This window comes from Aureococcus anophagefferens (assembly GCF_000186865.1).
Source record: "Aureococcus anophagefferens unplaced genomic scaffold AURANscaffold_26, whole genome shotgun sequence".
Taxonomy (NCBI): Eukaryota; class Pelagophyceae; order Pelagomonadales; family Pelagomonadaceae; genus Aureococcus; species Aureococcus anophagefferens.
Genome location: NW_008705586.1, coordinates 370,669 through 380,511, shown reverse-complemented (window position 1 = coordinate 380,511; position 9,843 = coordinate 370,669). Strand labels below are relative to the sequence as shown.

General features: G+C 71.9%; 4 protein-coding genes across 4 annotated transcripts in view; 3 read left to right on the top strand and 1 right to left on the bottom strand.

Moving 5' to 3' along the window:
- Positions 1 to 8: 8 nt before the first annotated feature.
- On the bottom strand, positions 9 to 959 carry AURANDRAFT_31568 (hypothetical protein; the record flags this gene model as incomplete). The annotated part of the gene is made up of 1 exon (XM_009042064.1): positions 9 to 959. A coding segment is annotated over one exon (951 nt), but the record flags the coding sequence as incomplete, so codon positions are not given.
- Positions 960 to 1,214: 255 nt separating this feature from the next.
- AURANDRAFT_66804 (hypothetical protein) lies at positions 1,215 to 2,372 on the top strand (the record flags this gene model as incomplete). The annotated part of the gene is made up of 1 exon (XM_009042096.1): positions 1,215 to 2,372. The coding sequence occupies one exon, from the start codon at positions 1,215 to 1,217 to the stop codon at positions 2,370 to 2,372; it is 1,158 nt and encodes a 385-aa protein (XP_009040344.1).
- Positions 2,373 to 7,281: 4,909 nt separating this feature from the next.
- Positions 7,282 to 7,509, top strand: AURANDRAFT_17564 (hypothetical protein; the record flags this gene model as incomplete). Its single annotated transcript, XM_009042097.1, has 1 exon — positions 7,282 to 7,509. A coding segment is annotated over one exon (228 nt), but the record flags the coding sequence as incomplete, so codon positions are not given.
- Positions 7,510 to 9,043: 1,534 nt separating this feature from the next.
- Positions 9,044 to 9,843, top strand: part of AURANDRAFT_59430 (hypothetical protein) — a gene marked incomplete at both ends in the record, with an annotated part of 9,503 nt that continues 8,703 nt past the window's right edge. Inside the window, one exon of the mRNA XM_009042098.1 lies at positions 9,044 to 9,118. Coding sequence (XP_009040346.1) covers positions 9,044 to 9,118 — 75 coding nt within the window. The remainder of the gene's footprint in view (positions 9,119 to 9,843) is intronic.

The following is a 9,843-nucleotide window of genomic DNA, read 5'->3' as shown; positions in this document are numbered from 1 at the left end:
CCGAACGCGTCGTCGAAGAGGATGTCGTAGCCGTAGAGCTCGAAGCAGTGCTTGTCCGCAATAATAACCTGCTGGACGGCGAAGAGGGACCGGAGGATGAGCATGTGGATGTCGCGGAATAAAGCGTCGACTTTCTCGCGGCCGTAGACCGACATGAGGAACAGCTTCATGTTCAACAATTCCCACTTGCCGCCGCCCGTCGACGCGTCGTAGTCGTCGCTCTTCTTCTGGATGGCGACGTTCGTCAGGTGCATGAGCTGGTTGTCGATGTCGCCCTTGGAGTTGACGACCTTGCTGTAGCGCTTCGTGCTGAAGCGGCAGAAGCCGCTCCGGTACATCCAGACCGTCAGGGGCATGTAGGACGTCACCAAGACGTAGAGCCGCAGGTCGAACTTCTTGCCGCCGATGAGGTAGGGGTTGTTGACGTACTTCTGGACGACGTACGTCTCCGCGTCCGGCTTTTCCGGTTTGTCCCGGCGGTCGTCGTCCTGGAGGCGCCAGCGGCTCTCGGACTTCCACTTGCTAATCTGGCTAATCTTCGTGAAGATGAAGATGCCCTTGCCCTGGGACCGGCCCACGGGCTTCATGATCCACACGTTGTCGCCGCCCGCGCCGCGTTTGAACTCCTCCGCGAAGAGCGCGTAGTCGCCCGGGAGCACGTAGGTCTGGGGCCAGAAGTCGTACTTCTGCGCCTCCTCGCCGCCGCCGTCGCGCTGGAGCATGCGCTTCGCGCGCTTCAGGTTCTTGATGAGTAGGTCTTTCCGGCAGAGCTCGCGGTGGTTCCGGAAGTGGTTGAGCTTCTGGGTCGGGTTGAGGTGGATGCCGTCCATGAACTCCGTGACCCACTCCTTCTCCGCCCAGTGGAAGTCCCAGTCCATGCCCTCCGTCTCCTTCCAGCCGCGCGCCTTGAGCACGTCGTAGACCACGTTGCGGAACGACGTCCGGAACGTCGTCGGCATCCTTCTTTGGAACGAAGCGGCGGACACGAAGCGGTCGCGCGACGGCGGCGGCGGCGGCGCGCTACGAGACCATCTTGGGCCGCGCGCGCAGGCCCGGCCGGCGCCAAACGACGAGCGCGAGGTCGGGCAGCCTCGACGGGCTGGCGCGCCGGGCCGATATGGTCGGCAAGATGCCCTCGGTTTTGGGCCAATGCAAAACAAGCACACCGCAGTTTGCCACTGCGTCGCGCGGCAATTGCGCCGCCCGTGCTCGCGATGAACAACCCGACGCGGCTGAGCGGGTTCTGCGGCACGCCCATCGGGCTGAAGCGCGACGGCGCGCGGCCGCCCTGGTCGCGGCGCGACAGCGAGGCGAGCGACTACAGCTGCGCCTACGAGGTCGACGTCGACGGCCTCGACGAGGGCGACCTCGTGAAGCTCAAGCTGCCGGAGCTCCCCGCGCACGTGCGCGACGCCTTCCGCGCCGTCGCCCGGGGCGACGCGGCGGCACTCGAGGCCGCGCTCGACGGGGATGAACGGTTAGTTTACTGCGCGAACCAGGGCGGCTCGTCGCTCCTCGAGGTCGCGCGGGAGCGCGGCCACGACGCCTGCGTGGACGTGCTGCGGCGGCGGGAGCGCGCGAACGCGCTCCTGCGCACGCCCGCGGTCCCCGAGGAGGCGTCCGTCGCGTCGACGGAATCGCCGCCGTCCGCGGCGCCGGCCTGGTACGACACGCCCGCCCGGGCCATCTGGACGCCGCCGCTGAAGCGCACGCCCAAGGCTATGCCGCTGGACGACTGGCTCGAGGCGCAGGAGCTCGGGCCGCTGTCCGAGAGCCTGAGCGACATGGCCGGCGACGTCGACGACCTGAAGGAGATGACGGACGACGACGTCGACGAGCTCCTCGCGGCGGCGACGGCCCTCTTCGCCAGCGCGACGCTGCGGGACTCCTGCGAGTCGCGGCTCCGCGACTCGCTCCGGGCCATCGGCGCGAACGTCTCCGCGTCGTCCGGCGGCCGGCGGCGACCGCGGCGAGCGGCGACGGCGGGCGACGGCGGCGACGGCGCGAGCCTCGGCGCCGTCGACGACTTCGACGAGCGCGGCGACTTCGACGACGACGACGCCGCCGGCGAGGTGCCGGCCGTGCGGCCCTGCCTCGTGTTGTCGCCCGCGGAGGCCGAGGGCGTCACGAACCAGGTGTGCGCGCCGCCGGATCCGCCGGCGGTGTCGCCGCCGACGCCCGACCCCAAGGCGCCGCCGGACCTGCCGCCCTTCTCCGAGCTCGGCAAGGACGGCAACTTCACGACGCCGCGGCCGGCGCGCGGCGCCGGCGACCCGTTCTCCGAGGCGCGCGACGCGCGGGACCCGTGGCCCGCGTGCCCCTTCTCGGAGCTGAGCCACACGGTCTCGCCCGTCCGCGACGAGGGGGCGTAATTTATTTTGATGGGCTCGGGCGAACGAAGAGGGGGTCGGGGTAGGGCGTGAGCGAGTGCGCGGTCGGCTCGCGGTGCAGGCGTCACCCGACTTAAACATGCTGCAAACGAGCAGTTGCGAAAATCAAAAATCGACGAGTCACGCAAGGTAAAGCGCCCGCGCCGCCGTCTGACCTCCCGTGCAGCGCGTCGGGCCGCGTCCGCCGTCTGACCTCCCGTGCAGCGCGTCGGGCCGCGTCCGCCAGTCTCGCCTGCCAAGAGCAGCCGCGCGCGCTCCCATCATGGACATGGACACGGAGGTCCATTTCCAGAAGATGGCGAGCAAGCAGCGCGCCCGCGAGGTCATCGAGATCAACAGCGACGACGACGACGAGGCGCCCGCGGCGAAGCCGTCGCCGCCGAAGCGCGCGCGCGTCAAGGTCGTCGTCCCGCCCTGCGGTGACACGCCCGCGCCGCGGAACCTGCCCGCGCGCGTCGACTGCATCGCGCCGCCGCACCTGCCGCTGCCCGCGGCCGGGGGCTGGACGCTGCTCCGCGAGGAGACGGGCGCGACGAGCGACGCCTTCATGTGGCCGCACGCGACGCCCGTGCCCTACTGCGGCGGGGGCATCTACCAGGAGAAGGACGCGCGGAAGGGCGGCAAGAAGGCCCGCAAGGTCGTCTCGCGCGTCGCTCGGATCCTCGGCGTCGCCACCGTCGCCGTGCGCATCGACGACAAGGCGGCCTTCGAGCGCGCGGCGAAGAACTGGTCGGAGACGTGGCGCGAGGGGACCCGCGAGTACCGGCTCCTCGACGGCGCCGTCGGCCTCCACGGCCTCGTCGGCGCCGGCGCCGTCGCGCTCGGCGAGGCCGACGCGGCGTTCGTCGCGGCGCTCGCGGGCCTCAACGACCGCGACAACGACTTCCGGGAGCGCTGCGTCCACGCCGTCGCGCTCGTCGACGTCGACCAGCTCGTGGCCGCGCTCAAGTCGACGGCGGCGGCCGTCGCGGTCAAGGCGCACGTCGCCGTCTACGCGCGGCGCGCGCTCTTCGGCCTCTCGGCGCACCCGTCGGTCAAGGCCGTCGTCGACTACCTCGCGCCCGCGGGCCAGCGCTTCCCCTGCCGCGCGCCCATGGCCGAGGACGCGACGCTGACCAAGTCGGAGACGCCCATGAGCAGCTTCACCATCAAGGCGCTGCTCCGCGACGCGGAGTCGGGCGGCATCGCGACGCCCGCGGCCTTCGCCGGCGAGTGCGCGGTCCTCGGCGTCGAGCTCCGGCCCTACCAGGTCCAGAACGTCTTCTGGATGCTGCACCAGGAGGACCAGGCGGCGACGGCGCGGACGTCCGTCGCGGGTCTGAACGGCTACTACTGGGAGCGGCGCGTCTTCCCGGACGGCGGCGACGAGTGGTTCTACTTCCCCCACGGCGGCCACGTGCTCCTCGAGCCGCCGCCGGTGACGGGCGGCGGCCTCCTCGCGGACGAGATGGGCTACGGCAAGACCGTGAGCGCGCTCGCGCTCATCGCGCTGGACAAGAAGCGCCGGCCGGCGCGCCGGCCCCAGGAGGCGGGGACCCTCGTCGTCGTGCCCGCGGCCCTGTTCCGCCAGTGGCTCGCCGAGTGCCGGGAGAAGGCGCCGGGCCTCAAGGTCGCGGCGCTCGACGCGCGGGCGACGACCGTGCGGCCCGCGGACGTCCTCGGCGCCGACGTCTGCCTCCTGCGCCTCGACCAGCTGTCGCAGTTCAAGGTCAAGGTCGCGTGGCGCCGCGTCATCGTCGACGAGTGCCAGTTCGTCGCGAACGACGTCGGCGTCTTCGCCAAGTCCGTCGCGGGCATCGCGGCGACGAACGTCTGGATGCTCAGTGGCACGCCCATCACCACCAAAATCGAGGACCTCCAGGGCGAGATGTCGCTGCTGCGCGTCTGGCCCTTCACGCTCGGCAAGGGCGCCGACTCCGCGTGGCAGAACCACTTCTGGGAGTCGAACTGCAAGAACCCGTGGGACCGGCGGCAGAACGAGTGCCTGCCGACGTTCCGCTCGCTCGTCAAGGGCACGATGATGCGCCACTCGCGCGAGCAGCGCACGGTCGCCGACGGCGCGCCGCTCGTGCCGCTGCCGCGGCTGACGACGCGGTGGGTCGGCGTCGACCAGGACGAGGACGCGGCGGAGACCTACGTGTGCCGGCGCCTCGAGCTCTTCGGCGCGGCGCTGGAGAACGCGCACCTCGTCAAGGCGTTGCAGCGCGCGGCGTCCTTCGCGGGGTCGCCGGCGGTCCTGGAGTCGCTGTGGAAGGCCGCGCACGGCGAGGACGCGGCCCCCGTCGCCGCGGCGTCCGCGGACCTCGACCAGCGCATCTCGCGCGAGGTCGCCCTCGCCGACGCCGTCGAGCGCCTCGAGGCGGACGCGACCGGCACGAACGCGCTCGGCGCGCTCGCCGAGTTCCGCGGCGCCGCGCGCGCGGGCCGCCTCGGCGACTGCGCCGTGTGCCGCCGGCCGAAGCGCAACGCGGTGGTGTTGCCGTGCCACCACTCGTTCTGCATGGGCTGCGTCAAGCACCTCGCGGCCTCGGGCGCGCTGCGCTGCGGCGTCTGCGTGGCCGCGGCGGTCCCCGGCGACTGCTTCAAGCTCGTGCTGCCCCAGCGCCAGCGCGACGCGGCCATGGACGACGCGGGCGCCGTCGGCTCCGCGACGCTGACGCTCGGCTCCACGCTCCTCGCGCACTCGCTCGACGACCTCGACGGCTGGGCCGCGCCGGACGCGCGCCTGCCGCGCGACAAGAACGACCCGCGGCGCGAGGCGTTCGCGCGCCTGCCCAAGGTCCTCCGGCAATTCCACGCGGAGGCCAAGTCCCGGGGCGTCGCCGGGAGCGCGAAGCTCTCCGCCGTCGTCGGCGAGATCCGGCGCCTGCGGTCCGAGGACATCACCGCGCAGTTCGTCGTCGTCAGCCAGTACGGCGACGTCCTCGACGAGCTCCAGGAGGCGCTCGACCCGGTGACGTACACGGTCGACATCTCCCTGGCGGCGCGCGAGGGCAAGACGATCCCCGTCGGCAGCCTCGTCGAGTACCGCGAGCACGCCTGGGACGCGCGCGCCGTCGACGCGCGCGTCGTCGCCGTCGACGCGAAGCGCGAGTGCGCGACCTGCGGAATGCACTTCGAACTGCCCTTCCCGGACATCTGCCCGCAATGCGGTATCACGTGCGACACGTGCCCCGCGGGCGACGCGTGCGCCATGACCTGCAAGCCGTGCACGGGCCCGGCGGACGGCGACCGGGGCTGCGGTATGACGTGCGAGGGCTGCGACGCGCTGTACCCGCCCGGCGCCGAACCGGCCCCCGGCGCCGACGGCATCCCGCGCTGCGCGGACCCGGACTGCGAGGGCGAACTGCGCGTGTGCTCGTCGTGCCGGGGAAGCTACGGGTGCGAGGCCGCGTACCGCCCCGGCGCGGAGCCCGCCATGGACGACGACCAGCAGGTGCGCTGCACGTCGCAGAAGTGCGCCGCGCCGCGCCTCCTCCACTCGAAGAGCCCCATCGAGGGCGCCGTGCCGACGTCGCTGACGTGCGCGCCGTGCGACGGCGCCGACGGAAACGCCTGTGGAATGCTCTGCAAGCCCTGCCCCGGCGCCGACGGCCGGCCGTGCACCGAGGACGAGGACTGCCCGAAGTGCAAGGGGTCCTTCGGCTGCGGCAAACTCTACCCCGCGGGCTCGTTCCCGAAGCTCAAAAAGGTCAACGCGGGCACGAAACAAGAGGCCTGGGTCCCGCTGTGCACGTCCGCGGCCTGCCGCGCGGAGCGCCCCGTCAAGAAGGGCAAGAAGGTCGAGGACCTGCCGAACCTGAAGCCGCTGAGCGCGTGCCCGGCGTGCAAGAACAAGTACGGCTGCGGCCGCGTCCTCCGGCCCGACGACTACGCGGCCGACGCCGACGGCGTGCACCGCTGCAAGGACCCGCGCTGCCTCGCGCCGCGCCTCGTCTACTCGAAGGACGCCGGCGAGGCGCGCGGCACGTGGAAGCCGACGGGCGTCAACGACCGCGCGCTCGAGGAGAACGCCTGGAAGCTCGGCCGCAACGCGACGCCGCTCGACGCGTGCGGCTCCTGCCGGGGCAAGCGCGGCTGCGGCCGGCGCTACGGCGCGTCCGACTTTGAGGACGCGGGCGCGACGAAGCTCGAGTGCCGCGACGACCGCTGCCTGCGGCCGCGCATCGTCAAGAAGGGCAACAAGTTCGCGTTGGAGCGCAACGGCAGCGCGCTCAAGAAGCACGAGCTCCGCGCCATCACGAAGAAGATCTGCGGCGCGTGCGATCGCCAGTACGCGGCGCCGTACCCGGCCGAGGGCTCGGCGTGCGTGCAGTGCGGCTCCGAGGAGCCGCTCGAGGACTGCGACGCGGGCCTGCCCCGGAACCTCTACACCGTGGCCTACGGCGGCCGGACGGCGACGAACGTCGTCAAGGCGCAGCTCGCGGCGAAGCAGCACCGCTGCGTCGGCGTGCCGTCGAAGCTCCTCCGGCCCGCGGCGGCCAAGAGCGAGCCCTGCCTCACGCGCGGCGGCTACGACAACCGCTTCAAGGTCGGCGACGAGGTCACGGCGCAGCGGCCGCGCGTCAGGGACGGCGAGCGCCTCGAGGTCGGCATGCGCGTCCGCGTGCTCGACGGCGCGCTCGCGGGGTCGCCGGGTACCGTCGGCGCGCTCCTCGACGGCGACCGCTACGAGGTCAAGGTGCGGCCGCCCAAGTCGAGCGAGACGAAGCGGACCTACGCGCGCGCGTCGCTCGAGGACCTCGAGGACCCCCACTTCCGCCCCGGCCGCGTCGTCGCCGTGTCGGCGCCGCGCGCCGGCGCCGACGCCTTCGCGGACACGCTCGGCTCCATCCGCCTCGACAGCCAGTCCCTCGACCGCCGCGGCGCGCTCCTCGAGGCCTTCCGGTCGGACCCGGAGACGTCCGTGCTCCTCCTCACGCTCGCGACGGCCGGCGTCGGCCTCAACATCACGAACGCGAACAAGGTCGTCATCCTCGAGCCCTTCCGCTTCGGCTCCAACGAGGCGCAGGCCGCGATGCGCGTCCACCGCATCGGCCAGTCGCGCGACGTCGAGATCATCAAGTTCTTCACGCGCGGCACGATGGACGAGCGCCTCCTCAAGCTCCGCCACAAGCGCGGCGAGCTCGAAGCCTCCGGCGACGGCGACGCGCCGTCGGCGGACGACGTCGGCGCCGGCACGGGCGAGACGGAGTTCTCCGCGGCCGACCTCGACGTCCTCTTCGGCATCACCGAGTGAGCCGCCGCGCCACCGCCACCCCATGTGCAACCCCAACCCCTTGTGCCAAGCAGCCCCGTGTCCACCGCTGCCGGACTAAGATAGGTCCTCCGAGCTCGGACCCGCTCTCCGAGGCGCGCGACGCGCGGGAAGCCGTGGTCTCTGGAAGCGTCGTTGAACGGCAAGTTTGCTTCAATATAGCTTCCTCTTTGAGATGGAGTTTGTGCCGGACCAAGGCCTGCCCACCTGCAGCATGAAGAGCGCGATGCGCCTGCTTGTCACCATGCTAGTTGTGCAAGCCGCCGCATCGCTCGAGTACCCATCGACGCTCACCGCCGCCCTTGACAGAGGCATGCTCGTGCCCGTGGACAATGGCCGCGTGCATGTGCTCGGCACGGTGCACGCCGGCAGCGCGTCGGCCGCCGAGGCCGCGGCGCTCTGCGAATGGATCGCACCCGACGCCACCGTCATCGTCGAGGCGACGCAGGCGCGCGTCGAGAAGATGCGGAGGGAAGGAGGTGCGCCGAGGGCGCCGCGGCGCGAGCCCGACCTGGGCCTGCTCGCGGACTTGGTGTTGTCGACGAACAGCTTCGCCGGCGCGTGCTTCGGCGCGCTCGTCTGGCTAGAACTCCGAGACGTCGGCGACGTCGACGACGACGAGGAGAGCGAGTTCGAGGCCGCGGTGGCGGCCGCGGGGGAAAGGCGCGTTATCGGCGCGGACTGGGACTTCGGCGAGCTCACGACGCGCGCGCGGCGCGTCGGCTGGCGCGAATGGCTCACCGTCTTCATGAACCGGGGCAAGGACCCCATCAAGCGACGGCCCAGCGAAAGCGCGAGCGACTGGATCGACCGGCGCCGCTCGGTCGCGTGCGCGGCGGAGTCGTGCGCGTACCAGGCGCGGACGGCGCCGGCGCTGCACCGCGTCCTCGTCAGCGACCGCGACCGCGCCTTCGCCGAGGCCGTCCCGCGCGAGGGGCCCGCGGCCGTGGTCGTCGGCCTCGCGCACGTGCCCGGCGTCGTCCGCTGGCTAAAAGACAGGAGTTAGTCGTCCGCTGGCTCGATAGCTCGCGTGTTTAGCGGACGATTGTCGCGCACTAGCTGCCTATCGCAGCTCGCCCTCCGGGAGGGGCGACATGTCGAACATGCCGGGCGTCAGCTTGGCCTCCTCGAGCATCTCCATCTTCCGCGCGAGCGTCCGCTGCAGCTCCTTGTCCTTGGCCGCGATGGCCTCCTTGAGCTGGCCGTTGAGCTCCGACAGCATCTCCTCGTCGCTGTACTTGGCCGGGTCCTGCGGGCGGAGGAGCTCCGGCGCGCGACGGCGTTTCCGCGTCGACGACTTCGCGTCACGTCATTTTGGACGCGGGCGGCGACCCATTCGCCCATCTCCGTCGGGATCTCGCTCAGCGGCTCGGCGCGGAGCGGCGCGCCGCGCGCGATGGGCGAGAAGCGCTTCGAGGTGCTGGAGAGCGGCGCGAGGCGTGGGAAAGACGCGCGGCTCGCAAAGAGGCGCGTGAGCGGGCGCGCGCGCGACTGCGCGCCGAAGGCCGCCGCTGCGGCCACGCAGATCGCGAGCAGGAGCTTTTGCATCGCGCGTACGGCACCTGGTGCAGCGGCAGGTTGCGCACTTCAGTGCGAAGGAGCTCGTGCAGAGCTCAACCTGGCCAGCAAATTCGACAAAGGCACCATGCAATTCAACATCATGCCGGTGAAGCAGATGCAGTGGGAGGTCCCACAATGCGAGGAGGAAACTTTAGTGAGCACGAAAGCATTAGGTCGGAATTCATCAATGGCCCAACATGCAATTCAACATCACTTTAGCCACAGCGGCCGCGCGTCCTGGCCCCGCCGCTGGAGCACGAGCAGCCGGTCGTGGCCGAGGTCCGCGAGGAAGCTGCCGACGGCGTCGCCCGCGTAGGTCGTCGGCGGCGTGAGCGTGCGGTGGAGCGGCGCGCGCACGGGCGCGCGGCCCTCGCGCGGCCGGGGCCGGCCGGCCGCGTGGCGCCGGCGCGCGTTGGCCGCCTCGAGCGCGCCGGCGAGGGCGTCCGCGCGGAGCTGCTGGGCCGCCGCCGCCGCGGCCGCGGCCGCGAGCCTACGGTCCGCGTCCCAGTGCGAGGGCCCGCCGGGTCCGACCGCGACGGCCGCGGCGTGCAGCGCGCCGCGGAGCGACGCGGCGGAGCGCCGCTCGGCCGCGAGGTCGCGCCGGCACGCCGCCAGCGCGGCCCCGAGCGCCGCGGC